The sequence below is a fragment of the Ammospiza nelsoni genome, chromosome 6, assembly GCF_027579445.1.
Source record: "Ammospiza nelsoni isolate bAmmNel1 chromosome 6, bAmmNel1.pri, whole genome shotgun sequence".
Classification (NCBI taxonomy): Eukaryota; Metazoa; Chordata; class Aves; order Passeriformes; family Passerellidae; genus Ammospiza; species Ammospiza nelsoni.
In genome coordinates, this window is record NC_080638.1 from 49500519 (window position 1) to 49517827 (window position 17309).

A 17309-nucleotide genomic window follows, 5' to 3' on the forward strand; every position below is an offset into this window, starting at 1 on the left:
TGACAAGCTCTGCATGCTTATGATTACACTGTCAGAGCTCTTCTTCAGTAATGCATGAAAACAAGAGAAAAGCCCTCCAGAGACAGAGGGCTTCAATTATTTACACACATGAAAGAATAAAGAGTTTGCTATTCTCACATAACTAGCAAGTCTCAACTCCACAGACAAATTTCCCTGGGTAGCTGAGTAAATTGGTGATTCTTGTCATGGCAGTGACACTGGTTCATTCCACACTGTTTGAGACACAGAAACCCAGAGCCAGCAGGTGAAGGTTACCTGTCCTCCCACCAATACAGATTCCACTGTCTTATCTTTTGGGTACTTTTCCCCTCTCCTTGCCTGCTAAGTGTAAACAGCATCAGCTATGATGGATTTAGAAATTTCAAGTAACTGAAAACAGACACAGGCTTTGAAGTTTATGGCAGATATAATTAAAAAAAATTCAAAATATATTTTTCTGACATATTTTAAAAAACAGTTTAAAAAATATTTGCTTAGATCAGGTTAGAATTATTTAAAAGCACAATTATCATGGAGCAATCTTCAAAAGTGACATTTCAAAACATCATCTCCTCTATTACAGTGAAGATCATGGTCCTAACATGTTTTCAAATACAGGCTTAACTTCAAATATTAATCACGAAAACACTGAGTAGCAACACTTCTCAGAAATTCACACATCTCCTAAAGTCAGTCCTGACTCACTGCCACCCTAACTTTTTTTGCATATTCAAATGCATTAACACAGGACTAAGAGAATTAAACCTGGTGGAGAACAGAACAGAAATATTATCAGAGGAGAAAGTAAACAGGGACATTTCCATAACCACAACTGTAGACTTGCTGGTAACATAATCTGTATTTTCTGCCTTCCATACTGAGCTGGAGGCAGTAAAAGCCAAACCTCCCACTACCACCAGCTCAGTCTGTACTTGCACTGTATATAGCTGACCTTCCTCTGTCCTTCAAAAACATTAAAATTCAAATCAAGATTTACCATTAGAGTATGCCCACAGTGAATTCCACTCAGTAACTCTTACCCATCTCACAAAGTGGAGTAATTATCAAAACTATGTGAAAACTAATTAACTTCTATTAATATAGAGATTTGTGAAAAAAAAAATAAGAACATAAAAAACCAAGATCCAAGACAAGATTCAACAGTAACCAACCAGATGTTAATTAAGCCCTTTAAATCAGCATTTTGTTTTGTGCCTGCACAACCAATACACAGGCAACATCCTTACACAATCTGTCTTCTAGCTGGGATCCTCCAAAAGCACTGACAGCCTTGATTGAGGATAGTCCTTGCTTCTGTCACACTGAATGATCTTGCTGTTATCTAATTTTATTTTATTTATTTCTTCTTCTTGGCTTGCTTTTTGGACATGGCACCTAGAGCTGAAATGCTCTCTGATGTCTGAGGCAAGAGTAGTTTTCCAGACTGTGTTGGGTACTTGGTTTTCATAAGGACTTTAAACAGTGGCTGGGACAACATATGTTTCAGTTGTTTTTTCATCCCCTTCAGCATCTTTTGCTTCTGGCTTTCTTCTTGCTCACTAGCTTTTCTTCCTTGGGGCACAAATCAAAGATACAGAACGTTACAACAAGAAAAAACCTTGCATTGCAGGTGTTTGGAAGACCTGATAAGGGCAGATGCTGACCCCAGCTTTCTCTCTCTAACAGGGTCACTCAACTCCCAGTCATCTGTGACATCTTCAGATCAACCAGGCTGTTCACAAGATCATGAGGTCAAGAAGAATCCTGACTACTGAGTAACCATAGTTAAGGCCTGAACTGAGGAGAAAAATGAAATCAAGCTTGCTGTAAGGTAAAATTGAAAACACATTGCTGAATCTTTTGTAACTGTGTAAGAGGCACTTCACTAAGGGCACGAATGACTGGGAGTTTAATTGGGCTCCAACAAGCCACACAAGAATTAGAGACTGAGTACACTTTAAAGCATAAACTTGGCAAGTTTCTGGGAGGCAATTACAAAGTGTTTCACTTGAGAGTTACAACTTGGACTGGATGTGCTATTTGGAAACTCATTCCAAAACACAGCATACTCAGATTATGTCAAAACAAGACAGCAGAGTGCTAATTATCTGAAAGCACTCCTGAACAATGCAGAGAGAGATGGTTAGTGTTTGCTTGCAAAGTGGTTGAGAAGCAGCTAGTCCAGGCATGAATAAAGACATTAATCTAAACATGTTTCAAAATAAAGGCATTGGCATCTTAGCAGCTAACAGGTTAGTGCCAGACTAATCTGAAGTGACCTCTGCAGTAACTCTATTCAGCCTGCCTTCAAAGAACTGGTAGGAAATCATACCTACAGCTCCTGAAATAAGAACACACAATGGGGCATCTAAGCTTTGCAAATTTCATGGCAATGAACAAATAGCCACTTGTACTTGTACAACCCTACAAATTCTCTCAGCTACAGCCTGAAAAATATTTAATTTTAAAAATGTAAGAAATTATTTATTTCTAACAAACCATCAAAAACCTCATCAACTTCAATATATGTATCGGCCATTTAGCCCACACAGCTCAACCTACTTAAGGCTCACAAAATATTTGGTGTTCCCTAGCACTTCCTGCTTGCTCCCACACAGAGCTGTCAGGCTCCTGTCCTGATGCCTGACTACAAGAGAGTGGGAGAGAGAAGCACAAGTGTGGAAATAGCCTTCTCTATGACAAGAGGGGACAAGACTCAAATCAGGACAGACTGGGCTGCTTAGATTACTCTGAAATGTTTGCCAGAAGCTCACCAATTCTACAACATGCAGACTTGTCTGCAACTTGCCAGAACAGTCACACCTCGCTTCCTCAGCTCCAGCTGCACAACCATCCTGAAAACAGCACTAGCACCACGCACCAACAACACTCCTTTCATTCCCCCCAACTCCTGCCCTGCAGCTTTTGAAGCTTCTCTGCCATGGTGAGGCTTCTTCTGGACACCAGCACCATGGGCCCTACTGAGCATATCCATGGAAAAACATTTTCTACTTGCCCATCAACATGTCATCATCAAGATCCATCTCAAGAGCCTCTGCAGCTTGCTGGAGCCAGGAGTTGTGCTGCTTTGCCCGACTGTTGAAAAATTCTGCCTTCTCAATCTGCCTTGCCAAGTTCATCCGTTCCTGCAATGAAAGTACATTTAGACATTATGATCAGGTCTAAATGTGGGGTACTTCAGCAAAGTAAGTGTTTGAGAGCATGCACTGCAATGCATCTGGGGTGCAGAGACACTTTTGTTCCCTACTCATGTCCCACCTAATAAACACACCATCATTCACTAGCGTTTTCCTTCCTTAGATCCATGACAGAATATGACTTCTTAAACATCTCAACTACTAAACATACCTGAATGTTAACTCAACTTTCTATGAATGAATCATTATAAACACTTGAGAGACATCAAGAACAAACCATGATTCAGACACCAATCATTTCCAAGTTACATGCTTATATAGTACAGCTTGATCTCAGAGTTATTAGTCTCCACAGTAAGGAGCAGCCAGTACTTTCATTCCCCTCTGAAGAAAGTAAACTCCTGCAGGCCATATGGAAGGAACACATCATATTTTCAGGAATGCACCTGGATCTTGTTTAGGCACAGGACAGAATGTCCTTCTTCCCAGCTGCACTCAGGTGGAACAAAGATGTCCAGCAAACTTAACCTGACCTGCAGGCTACCAGCTGGGCCAAACAAATAACTAATTCTCTGTGGAAAGAAAATCTGCACTAACAGCAATTATGAACCAACTAGAAGCAAGTTCTGCTCCTTGGAATGTGCCTGAAGTTGCATAAAGCAAAACCATGCAGGAATCAGAATAGTCAGGTGCTGCACAGTAACAACAGCAGCCAGATCTGCCAGGGTAATTACTGCAGAGAGAGGGAGAATTAACACTCACAGTGGACTACTGACTACTGAGTCAGTCACTTGTTAGATCATTACAACAAATTTAAAGTAACCTTTTCCATATCTGTAAAATTTAAGTCCTCTTTAAATCTCTCCTGGTTCAACAATTCTTTTCCTCTCAAGTGAAACCCCTTCCGACTTTTCCTGAACTTGAATGAAGCCATGTAAAAGGAGAGGAGTGTGCCAATGGGACAGACAAAGAACCAGCAACACTTTTAGTCCCAACTACAATGACTTTGTAGTTAAACCCAGGACAAAAACATAAACAAGACAGGACTGTCGCAAGGGCTTATGAGGCTGGAGTCCAGCAACTACAATTACAGATCTCTTCTGGGGAGAGGAGCACTATTACAGATAGAGATGGTGACAGGAAGAAGAAAATGGAGAAACAACATTTATTTGCCCATTAATTGACAGAGCATGATAAGAGCCAACAACTACTCATCAAGAAACATAGAAGGAACCTCTGAAGCAACACTCTTCAAAATAACAGATTTCTCTCAGTAACTAGTAACATTTAGTGGGTGGAAGGGACAATGGGGGAGACAGGGGTGGGAATCAGATTCTCTTCATTACTACCAAGAGGAGAAAAAAATGAATCAGTGGAAGCATTTATTTGATTTTCTTTCCTCTTTCAGAAAGCTGCATTTCCTAAAAGAAATAGCCTTTCTACAATAAGCCTGAGTTTTGAAACTTCCTGTCATTATTCCCAAGGTGAGGATACTGTTGTTGCCACTGGGGTAGACCCTGGGCTCAGTCCAATCCAAGGAGGTAAGCCTGAATTAAAATACCATGAGGAAGACACCTGCTGCATTATCTGACTGCTTGCACTTTTCCTGGTTCTCAATGACTGTGCAACATTCAGACATTTCTACCCCAGCTGGATTCCTTTAAAATCTAGTATTTAAATATGTCCCATTTGTGTATGACTGACCATCCAAACTGCTAAGAGAATGCTGAGACATGAAATAGTCTCTTATTAAAGAAGTAGAAAATCTGCAGTAACTAGATGCTTTCTTAAACACACTGTTTTGTAAATTCTAACCATTGTCTATCTTGTGAGTTAGTGACTGAATCCCCTTTAAAATGGGCAATAGCCTAGGAAAGGGAAACACAGTTTGACAGGGTTCAGTGGCAGCTGTAGCCTCACAGTACAAAAACTTTTAGAGAAACAGACAACTTCCAACTTCAGATGGGAAGAGGCAGGTGAAGATCACTGAATATCTCTGAACCAGCTACAGTTCTCTAGTCTGTTCCTAACATAAGAGGATTTAAACAATGTACTTAGCAGAGACATCCCAGCTCGACAGCCATAAAACATATCCACTCCCCTATACTGTTTCTGGAAAAACATAAGTGATGTTGATGTTTGAACAACTTTCTTGGGCCAGTTATTGATGAGAAATCATAGATATTGCTTAAAAAAATATAAAGTGCAATTAACTTAATTTTCTAATCCAGATTCTCAAGAGTCAATTTCACCTGAAACCTGAAAACAACGTGACAGGCAATACCATATCAATAATATAAATAAGGAAGCAACTACTCAGGCTGCAAAAAACCTGCTATTTCTTTACCTTAATAGAAGTCATGCACTTGGCATCAACTGGGAAGAATGGCAGCTCTTCACTCTTCTCCAGTGTTTTATAGATTTTCCGGAAGTTGATCAAGTCCTCGGGGCCAATGAGCAGCAGGCTGAGGCCCTCGTGGGCGGCTCGGGCCGTGCGGCCGCTCCGGTGCACGTAGAGCTCCGAGGTGCGAGGCACCTGCGCCAACACAGAGAACCCAATTTTTAACCCAAGACTTGTAAGGCTGAGTAATGTGACACCTTTGGATACCAAAGGTAAGCAAAAAGCAAGGGGGATCGTATCTATTACGTCATTTCTGATATATAATCACACATTCATAAAGTGCTACCTACAGTCACTGCAGAAATGAGATTTTTAAGTACAAAGCATTAAGGACAGTTAAATGATTTAATCTCTGTACTTGGGACTATACTATATATGGGACCAAGAATTACAGCTTGACAGTGTTCAGGATTTGGATCAGCAAAAACTTACATCAAACCAAAATAGTAAAAGGAAAAACATTAAAAATGCTTAACCTGGTAGTGGATGACATGCTGGACATTAGGAATATCAAGACCACGAGCTGCAACATCTGTTGTCAGGAGGACACAGCTGAGAAAGTGACAAAATTTAATTAATGTAAAATTGAAGAGCAAAAAATTTGCCAAGGAACATAAAATACAGCAACCAAGAATTCTACCACAGCAGTTTAAAAAACAGGTTTATACTGTATTATCTGTAAGACATATGCATTCTGTTTGGCCTTACAGAAACGATACCCAATTTACCTCAAGGGTGGTCTTGAAACAATAATTCTTAAAATAAAATTTAAAATACAAGTCTTGCCTTCAGCAGATCTATTCTGTTTCCAATAAGTAAATGCACTACCTTGCTGGATCCTGTTTTCCTATGTTTTTCTTCTCTCTCAGTTCACAAGAATGCTAGAAAAAATTGCTATTCAATCAGGAAGGGGAGATATGTGCCCCTGCATTACACTTCTCAGTGTCTAGGTTCTAAAGAATTTCTTTAGCTTGCTACAACCCCACCATCAACAATACAGTTGATCCTCTGGCAGTACATGTTATTCAAAGTTTCACCAGTTGAGAAAAATCACATTATTAACATTATCTATTTAAATAACAGGTTTTTGGGGTGAAGTATCTTCTACCAACCTACACTCAAATACACTCTCAGTAATTTAAAATCTAGAAATAAAGGGGGGAGCTCTGTTCTAACAATTACTATTTCTCTTTATTGTTAGACAAAATGAACTACTCAAAAAAGTTGTTCTTTTATATAAGCAGTCTCTACGGAGACAGAAGTATCCCCAGGATATGGAACAGTTTGTTTTAAAAACATCTCCCAGCAACTGAAATGAATAACTTTCAGGTAACAGAAATTTGTTAAGATTTTATGGCATCTGACTGCATACTCTATTGCTACAAGGTTCAAAGCAGAAATAACAACAGAAAATGCTACAGCTTGCAATCTGCAGAAGGCCATGAGAAATGATCTCATAAATTTCTTTCCTGCCTTGAAAATCTGCAGTCTCTGAAAACACTTCACCTGACCTATGCAAATGCTATCAATACATTTGCCAAGGGATGCTGCAGTTCCACCACAGCAATTCAATCTTTGTTCTCCATGCCTGGGTGTATTAACAAGGTACAAACTCCCAGACAGCACGCAGCAGCTCACACCAGGATTCAACTGTGAGGCTTCTGCACTATGGAAGTAATGACACAAAAATCTCCCAAAGGCCATGTCAAAGACAACCCAAAGCAATGTTTCTAAAATGGCAGGATGGGTCTGCTTGGGTAAGCCCTGGTTGCCCACTACTGCTGAAAGGCACAACTGCCCTTTCTTCTGCATTGCTCAAAGATACTTCAACCCTTGGGATACTGATTTCTATAATTAAACCTGCAAATGAATAATAAGTGGTTAATTTTCTGATGGTTTAGGGGAATACAGTAACTTACAGAGGATCAAATGAGCTGCAGAGCACAGATCTGGGCAGAGCTGTACAGGACAGTTCTAAAAAAATGTCTGAAAACAAGGGGAGTGACAGCTCCTTCAGCAGCAAAAAGCTCCTGGACCACAGGCTCTCTATCTTCTCTCAGGAGATCTCTAGAAAAATATCCTCTTCAAAGCAGGATGAGCTGCAAGACTGGACCAGTTTGCTCAGGGTTTTTATCCAACTGAGCCTCAAAAAAGTCCAAGACAAGCAGCCTGTTCCCATGCTCAATTGTCCTCACTGAGAAAAAACTCTCTCATATCCAGCCTGAATCTCTTATTTCAACTTGCACCCATTACCCCTCATCCACCCATCAAGCACCACTCTGAAAAGCCTGGCACCATCTTCTGGATAACCTTCTTTTATGGTGTCAGAGGGCTGCCACTAGCTCCCCACAAAATACTTTTCCTAGGTAATACAAACACCCAGTCCCTTCAGCCTCTTCTCTTGCAGAGCCAGTGCTTCTTGGATATCTTGATGGCCTTCCACTGAACTTGCAGTTCATCACCTTAATTATGAAACCTCATCCTTAATCGTTAATATCTTGGGCTCATGACCAGGGGACTCCCATCCTCAGCAAACTTCAGCAACCTGCTCCTACTCTAACAGAGTTGTTCCCCCTCACCACCACCCTTCATGCAATTTCTTTTTTTCTCTACTAGGAAGTTAAAACCAACTCACCTCTCTCGCTCAGCAAACCTTTCCAGGTTTTTCAGCCTTTGCTTTTGGTGCATGTTGGCATGCAAAGGAAGAGGATCACAATTTAGGATTGTGAGGAGAGAACTGAGGCGTTTTACACAGTCTATGCTGTTTGCAAAGACCATGGTTCTTCCTGGATACTGAAGAAGAAAGTAATAGAGATAATAGTCCTTCTCATTGGTGTTACAGTGGATTCTGGTTTCTGTCAGTGTCTCAACAGTAGCCTCTTTCCTTGTTAAGTCTATTACTTTGGGTTTGCCCTTTATTCCTACTTTTTCCATTAACAATTCTAGTTTGGTCTTCTTGTCCATCTTTTTAGCATTCTTTTTTTGTAAAACTCTTGCAGGAGTCTGATGGACTAAAGTCAAAGTGGCAGAAAAAACAAAAGTCTGTCGTCGAGGGTTATACTGTGAATCATTTAAGATTTCCAGCAACTGAGACAGCTCCAAGAAGTGACCTTTCTCAACCATTCGGTCTGCTTCATCAATCACAAGGCACCTGTCAAGGAGAAAACACACAGTAAAAATACACTTGTGCAGCTAAATACAAACCTGATACATTTAAGATCAACTTTTCCTGCTAAACACATAAAGGATGTTATGCATATAAAACCAAAAGGAACACCAGGTATGCTGGGGCAGCTACAGTAGTCTTCTGCATTTTTTTGAAAAATCAGGTTTTTACTACTGTCTTTAACTGACATATCCCTCCATCAAAATAACCAATGTGCGCTTCAATAAAACACTGACACAGAAATAGGTGACCTTGTGTAGTCTAAATTATTTCATGTTAGTAAACCCAACCAGTATGCAGGGCTGTCCGTTCAGTATCCAGCAGTTATCTGAAAAGGCCCCTTTACCTGAGCTGACGAAGATTTGAAAGATGTGGGTGTCTCTCTTTAACTAACTCCCACAGCCGGCCTGGGGTTGCAATTACAATTTCTGGCTTTCGATTCAGCACACGTTCTTGCTTCTGTGCAGCCATGCCTCCTACTAGGATTGCAGTCTTAATGCCTAGAACATATAAATAACAGATTTTATTTCACTCATTTACCAGTGAATGTTTATATATATATATCTGCTTCACGAAGTGTTTTAAACAGTCTACATTGCAACTTTCAGCAAGCATTTTGGCCAGGAAACTTCAGGGGTTTTATGTAACACTGAGCATACAGAAATGTACTCAATTTTACAGAAGGATTCTCATTATAGTTAGATGCCAGGAATTAGTGCACCGGTCTTTGAACAGCATGAAAATCACATCCATAGCTGTTAGTTTTGTTTACACAAATTTCAGAGTCTCGTATTTTCTCCCTTATATTTGCATGGACAAACATATTCCTGTTAAGAATAAGCAGAAGCTCCTTGCAAGAATAAGACTGAGAAATGCTTGTCTTGCTAAATAGCTGCTCATTTGCTATGGAATAATCCTACAAAGTATGCTCCCACCTGATTACTGATTCTTGCACAGACTTCATTAGCTTTAAGTAGATTGCAGAGGCACTAAAAGGAGTTTATCTTTGGAAGCAGACTCCACACATGGCTTATTTCACCCTATGTCTTCAAAGAACACACTGGCTCCTGATAAACCCAATGCTACTGTGCAAGACCCTTACAATATCCCAGCTTCCACTGATCTCTCTTCTGGAGACTAGTTGTGAAACACTACAGCAGGTTTTTTCCCCAAGTGAGTTTGAGGCAATAAAAAGTCCACATCAAAATACTGCCTCTCCTGCTGCAGCAACTATATTATCACTTGGGCAGCAGATTTTTATACATAAATAGCACTGCTCCTATCAGAACTGTATGACATAAATTGATTATTTCAGCCTAGCAGTTAAAATAAGCCTTGTAATCAGATGCAGACTGAGGAGCACATCAGGACATATAGACACCAAAGAAAGATGGGCTTAAAACTAGTGTGTTGTGTTGCACTACATAACCTCTTTAATAAACAAACAATTACTGGTACTGGAGAAGTGGAGAGAATTGGGAAAAACTCACTGTCTTCAACATGTCCTCACTCATTCACTTAACAGATGTACTGACTTCTGGTTTGGAAAGGAAAGGAAGAGGGGAGAACTGCTTTTGTCAGGCACGTTATTTAGTAACGCTTCTGTGGCTTGATTGCTGCAGGAGATAAGCCAGACAATCCAGCAATACTATCCTACCCTAAATATTTATGGCCATAACTTTTTTTTTACTAGACAGAACAAAGTTATACATATACAGTATGTACAAAGATTGATATACTTGTTAAAAATGAAATTATTATATATATATATATAAATAAAATTTTATATAGAATGAAATTATTAATTATATAGAGCCTACATTACCCAAAACTAGAACAAGGTTAGCTGTTGCCAGGTATCTACTACTGATTCTGTGTTGTGAGATCATGAATCAATACCTCTTTGAAGGAAGACACATTTTAAAGCAAAACAGCTCACATTAACTGCTTACCTCCATGTGCATCTCACTGAAGAATCTCCATGCATTTCTCACACATCAGTGGTAAAAACTCTAACCCCTCAGAAGTTTTACTAATTTTATGGAAGGAAGTGCAGCACACATTCTGGCTCAACACCATTGCCAAGATCCAAACACAGTCTACTCTGGCTGTGGAGCATGGCCTCTGGGATTTACATACCTGTAAACTTTGCAACTGCATCAATGTGGTGCTTTACTTGTACAGCTAATTCTCTTGTAGGAGTAAGGACCAGTCCTAAAAGAGGTCTGTTTTTATTGGAGCCAACAGTGAGTGTCTCGTCACTGGAATCAAATTCAACATTTTCCAGCACCTTCACACAGCCTGTTGTGAAAGATGCATCATCTTCATCTCCGCTATCTTCAGCCTGCTGATGGGTTCGTTTTTCTGCTTCATCCTCATTTTCCCATCTTGGTTCATCATGATGCTGATGGGACTCTTTAGAAACACTGTCATTTCTGGTTGTTGAGTTATTTGATTTTTGCCACTGCAGCACAGAGTGAATCATCGGAATTGCAAATGCAAGCGTTTTGCCGCTTCCTAAAAAAAAACAAACAAGAAAAATAACACAGACTGACAAGTCATTTATTTGAAAAGATGAGAAAAGCAACAGCCAATCACACACTGTTCTTAAAACACAGCATTGTAACAGATGCAAACTCATGATCTTTAGAAGACCATAAACTTGCAGCAGAAGCATCTTTTCTCCTGTTCCCTTTATACATCTCCATTCCCCTGTTCCCAGAGAACAGGTATTTTTCCAATCTCTAGCAGGTCAGGCATATTTATTTGTTCTAAAAGTGTTTTTAAAAAGCTGCAGTTGCAGTCAAGATATTTTTAAAGAACTGCATGCCCATAAGGAGAATACCATGCCCTAATTGAAAGTTCTAATCAACATTCTCCAAATAAAGGAATAGCAAATGAGGCCAAGGACAAACTGGAATGCACTTGAAGGATTAGCTTCCACCTTCACTGTATAGTCCTGTATTTACAACTTTCTAAGATACTGTATTTTTAAACACTCCACTGTTTAATCTCCTGATCTAGCACTGAGTCACATTTTTATAATCAGAACACATACATCCAATTTAAAAGAGAGAATCCACTTTGGGGAGACAGGGCATGTAAAAAGCAAGTTTAATTGCAAGAGTTCACTGTACTAACTGCAAGTTACATCCCTGCCAAATATTCCCTTCTGAACTATCTGTCAGTAATAAAGACATTAGGAAAAGCCTGGTAGCACATCCACCCCAGTTAAGCTTTTCAGATGCAGCAGTTCACTAATCAAGAAAGCAGCATCCAGAGTACAAGACACTATTACACCATGTCTGTAATAGGCCACTGCTGGAAAAAAGTCCTCTGCAAATCTCATCTCAATTCCTTCCATATCAAAAAGCTGTAAAGGTTTGCCAATGCAGCAACACAGAATTTTGCCTATTTAAGGGGAGAACCTTAATATGAGTTAATACAGATGAGCCCAGTGTCATCATCCTGACCAGTGTTGCTGCAAAGTCTGGTATCCACTTACCCACCTTTCTGCATGGCTGGGAGGTATTTTATGACTTATGCCTGCACTTGAAGTGGAAAATGTTTATAACCTGTATTTAGACCACTTATACAATAGGGGTCTGGTAATACAGAATATCTGTTTTTAAGGTGAAGAGCACTGCTGATTTTGAATTAAATGTAATGCAGTTTGCTGTTGCCAATGTCAGTATTGCACCCAGACAGATTATGGCTGTGATAATCAGGACTATTCTACAGGCACTAGATTCACCCAGAAATTAAACAAATTATCACCTCACAGGACATGTTATCCTTATAACACACAAACCATGGACACAGACAGGCATGCAAAACTAGGAGGAAGGAATATATTGGTACTACAGTTCAAGCCAATTTGTGCTCTTTTAAGCAGTTTCATATTGTATAATTTCACATAGATTTGGTTCCTTAACCAGAAACTTCACTGGTTCTACACAGTAATGAACAGCAAGAGTTAGACCCACTGCAAAAACAAGCCTTGACATTCCCATTGTCTGATCTGCACATGGATCTACTGCCATATCAAAATCTTCCCAGTCTTCCCAATGTTGCTACTAGAAAAGATTAATTATTTAGTTCTTTATTAATTTTTTAACTCTGCATATTCCTCCCTCAGGCCCAATGTTAAGAGGTGCTGCAGGATGCAGAAGAAAAGAACTAGAGAGTTTCAACCTCTCCCAACTGCAGCACCTCCTGACAGGCAGTTGTCCACATCTCCCAAGTTTCTACAGGAACATGATGATCCGATGGACTCTCTGGGGAGAATCTGGATTTTACTCATGAAAGAATAAATGAGCAAAACACATTCCTACTACCTCAGGGTTATGCAAAATTATAAAGCAACAACACAGCCTGCCAACAACCAAGCATTCCATTCTGCAGCTAGAGAGGAACTTGCTTACCAGCACTGCCAATGTCATTTTTTTGCAGTACAAAAACACCATTTAAATTTTCAGTTCCATTTTTAAAAACATTTCCTGCAGGGCTTTCTAATCTTACTAAAGCTAATAGCATCAACACAGCTTCTAATTAAAATAAAAATGCAAATGACTGCATATCTTATTAGTTACTATACCTTCTTGCTGGAGAGCAGTAAATGACTTTACAGAGAAGCAGTGAGATAAAGCAACTGGAACAAATGAAGACAGTCTAAAGGAAGCTTTTAAACCAAGGCAGCTTCCAATTGTGCTTCCTATCTCTAGGTGTTTTAGGGAAAAAATTTGCTAAAGACAAAACTTCAAAGGTATGAACTGCAAAGTTTGAGGGAACACAATGTTCTGAGACTTTATAGCATTAAGTAAACAAGAAGCTGTAAAAAATTTCATGAAGGCTAGCAATTCTCAAAGCATGAGCTGAGCACAAGATGGATGTGAATCTACCTCTCAAATCATTGATGTAATAACTCACTTTAAGCAGGGAGAAGGGTTGGTGACAACAAAAAGGCAAAGCCGTGCCACAGAGCACAGGGTGGGCCCGTTTTGCTCTGAGTAGGACCTGAGTTATATTCACACTTAACTGTGCCCAGGGTTTATTCACTGCTCCACTCTAGAAAGAATTATCTCCACAGGAGCCTGGGAGCACATGTTTGGCTGCTCCAGAAATGACCCTGTTTGCTTATTAATTTTGCCTTTTGCAGAGTATCACCTTACCATTCCCTAAACAGGAAACAGTTTGAGAAACAGGAAAAGAGACTTCTGCCAAAAGCACAGAAACTCATTGAGGCTTCAAAGCTTTTGCATGCTTTGTAAAGATAGGAGTTCCCATGTTTATAAACATGTAAATTTCAACACGTAAGTTTACAAGCATTTAAGTTCCCATGCTTACAAACATGTAAGTTTCAAAGGTTTAAAACTCTACTAATACTCTGGATATGTAAAAGACAAAAGCTCTTCTATAAAACAGAAAAGCTGCTTCTTCTGCACATAAAATCTTGAAACCTTGCAGCTACATTTTAAGGAGGGAAAGGGATGCTCCCAGCACACAGGATCAGCTGAACAGACTTGTACCTGTTTCTGCAGCACCAAGAACGTCCATATTATCCCGGATGGCAGAAGGCAAGGCTAAGGCTTGGATAGGAGTTGGAGCACTAAACCCCAGGGAGCTCAAGGCCTGCAGCACTGGCTCGGGTACAAACAGGTCTTTCCATGCAGACACATCAGCTTTTTGATCAGTTGAGGCAGATAAAACTTCTGTTGTCCAGTTTTTGACTTTTTTAGAGGTAGCTACTGATGGAACGGCTTCCTGTGCTTGAAAATCCTTGTTTTTAGGCACCTTCTTTTTCTTCTTCTTTGGAGTGTCTCTTCTGCTTGACATGCTCTCAGTCACATGTCCACGGTCTTCACGATTAGCTTCTTCAATTATTTCATTACACTTTGCCTCCTTGTCAACCAGCACATCAATTTCTGCTGCATTAGGAATATTGCCTTTATCTGTTTGGTTCCTCAAATCTTTGTTTTTCTTTTTCTTTTTTGGAGGAACAACAGGTTCTTCCACCTCCTCATTGCCTTCTTCAGAAGCACTCTCAGCCTTTCTCTTCTTCTCTTTTACTTTCCCTATTTTGGAAGAACTGACTAGCTTGTACTCTGTCAGTTCCTCCAGGCACACTATATCTCGAAACTCCTCCTCAGCAAACAGATTGGGGTCGATCGGCACGGTTTTCCATTCTCCTACTACTTCAATGCCTTTTCGCTTCAATTTAAAGGAAGATCTGAATCTCCCTCCTTTTCTGGCCTTCATTTTTTACCTAAAAAAGAAACTGAGGGAGAAAAAAAAGCCTTCAAATACAAAGAATGGAGACCACATTGATATTCAAGCAAACGGGAATCCATGGAATAATTTTATTACTTCTTTTTTAGATATATCAATAACATAACTTATATATGACTTCGAGCTAATATATGCATATACATATATATATATACATATATATATATATATGTGAAAAATGCATGTATTTTATGATAGGCTTTTTGCAAATATTAAAATGAATGTTATATGTGTTGTTTTAGAAAGTAATGCTGTATTAATTCTCTTAAGTATTGTGTTAAATACAGTTTTAGGTTATAAAAATTGTTAAAATAGAAACTATGCTATGTAAGATGCTTTGTTTAACAAAAAGGACTTGCAGCAAGATAGCAGCCACAGGACACGTAAATCTTTCAGAGAAAAAGAATTTATGGCCTTCTTATCGGAAGAAACTAACTTCTTCCCGCCTCAAAGGCGCTGTTAGGATTACAAGGAAGAAGTTGACACTGATCAGACGGAATCCTGTGTTTGAAAGTATGAATATACAACGGGCTATGTTCTTAAGGGTTAATCCTTTGTTAACGGGTGTCCTTTTTCGGGCTCGTGATACCCAGAAAAAGGTACCCGGACGTCCGTAACTCTTTGTTTTTATTGTCTCATATTGTCTTAATTCAATTTGTCCGAATTGTTATTACTCTAATTGTGTTACTATTTTTTTAACCATTTTATTACTATTAAACTTTTAAAAATTTTAAAAACAAGTGATTGGCGTTATTCACAATAGCTAAAATATAACTTTAGCTATAGCATTACTAAATACAACCGGCAGGCCAGGCCTACTGCGTCCCTCCTGGAACACCTCCGGAGATAAAAGCAGGACCGCTGGATAAATCTGCTCAGCGGCCGCGCTGCGCTCCCAGCCCTGCCCGCCCCGGGAAGCTCCACAGCCGCGGCGGGGCCCAGCACGGCCTCCGCCGCCACACGCGGGAGCTCCGGGCGCCTGCTCCCCCCGCCCCGCCCAGCGCTTACCGCGCTCAGGAGCCCCGGGACGGAGAAGAACGGAGAGGGACGGAGGGACACGGAGAGGGACACAGGGACACAGAGCGGGCCCTGCCCAACCCCGGCGTTCCGCTACCGCCGCTGCGCCCCGCGTGCGCCCCTGGGCGCCGCCATTGCCGCCTGACGTCACGCGCCGGGTGACGTCAGTGCGCGGCGCCGGCCGGGTGCGGTGCCGAGCGGGGCGTGAGGGGCCCGGGAGTCCCGGGCGGGATCCGCTCCTGAGGCTGCTCGGGGTCACCGACACTGCCGCAACACCGAGATTTGCTACTCACGCTTGCTCGGGTGTGCGTGTGGCGCTGTTTTTAATGCCTTCTACGGGCAGAGTTGCGTGTTGTAAATAGCCGTAGGGAAGGAGCGAACGCCACCGCGGTCACAGCAAGGGTGTTTTTGCCTCTTGTGTGATCCGTGCTCTTCGCAGCCGGATCCTGCCGTAGGAAGAGCTCGGCATAGATTATAGTGGAAGGGTTTTGTCTCTTCGAAGAGGTTGGCTGATGTTCAGAACAGCGTCTTGCTGTGACACGGGGAGAGTGAATTAAAAACCGAGCTTTGGAGGTGATAGAGGCTGGGACAGTAGGTTCTAGTGCAATTACAACAACAGTTACATTTATTTCTTCTACTTGGTATTTACAGGTCTTTCCTGGTTCTGTGAGAGGATGACAAAACAGAGGATTGTTTTCTCTAGCTTTTTTTTTTTTTTTTATTGTTTTAAGGCCAAGGGCAGAAATAAGCATATTAAATGTTTTCGATGACAGTTTCAGTTCCAGGTAGTCATCACTAATGACTTAGCAATGCACAATATCAGGAGTTTCTGCCAATTCATATTCCATGAGCAAGGATAAAGAGCTTTTGATGCTTAGTCCTGATGTTCTGTACGAGATGAGTTTATATCAGTGACAGTCAGGAGGTGAGTTCAGGGAGCAGGGACTCCCCTATAATTCATTTATGATGTAGTTCTTGTAAAATATATCAGTGTAGTTTATTAACAATCTAATTATTAGAGCAGGATTAAGTATTTTTTGGCACTACTTAGTCTTGTTAGAATTTTTCCTGAGCTTATCTGGACAGAAATATGTACACACCCTTGAATTTACTTGCTTGTAAGTATGTCTTGTGATGTGCACAGTAAACATGTCTCAAATACTTAGAAATTGCCCCAAAAATGTGTAAAATACTGTTCTTCCCACACAGAAATACCAGAGCAATGTGCCTGTGGAGATGGAGGCAGTGCTGCTGGTTTTGTGTGTAGAACAGACCCCAG

At 40.5% G+C, this 17309-nt stretch overlaps 1 protein-coding gene across 2 annotated transcripts; it reads right to left on the minus strand.

Moving 5' to 3' along the window:
- Positions 1-408: 408 nt before the first annotated feature.
- Positions 409-16176, minus strand: DDX24 (DEAD-box helicase 24). Of its 2 annotated transcripts, none has more exons than XM_059474950.1 (9): positions 16022-16176; positions 14254-15002; positions 10865-11242; positions 9072-9225; positions 8195-8710; positions 6036-6111; positions 5506-5694; positions 3017-3146; positions 409-1572 (listed from the first exon to the last, which is right to left on the minus strand). In XM_059474950.1, the coding sequence occupies exons 2-9, from the start codon at positions 14981-14983 to the stop codon at positions 1358-1360; spliced, it is 2388 nt and encodes a 795-aa protein (XP_059330933.1). In that variant the 5' UTR covers positions 14984-15002; positions 16022-16176; the 3' UTR covers positions 409-1357. The 2 variants fall into 2 exon arrangements, with proteins under 2 accessions (XP_059330933.1, XP_059330932.1); XM_059474949.1 differs by having other exon boundaries at positions 409-1568; positions 3013-3146.
- Positions 16177-17309: the final 1133 nt, after the last annotated feature.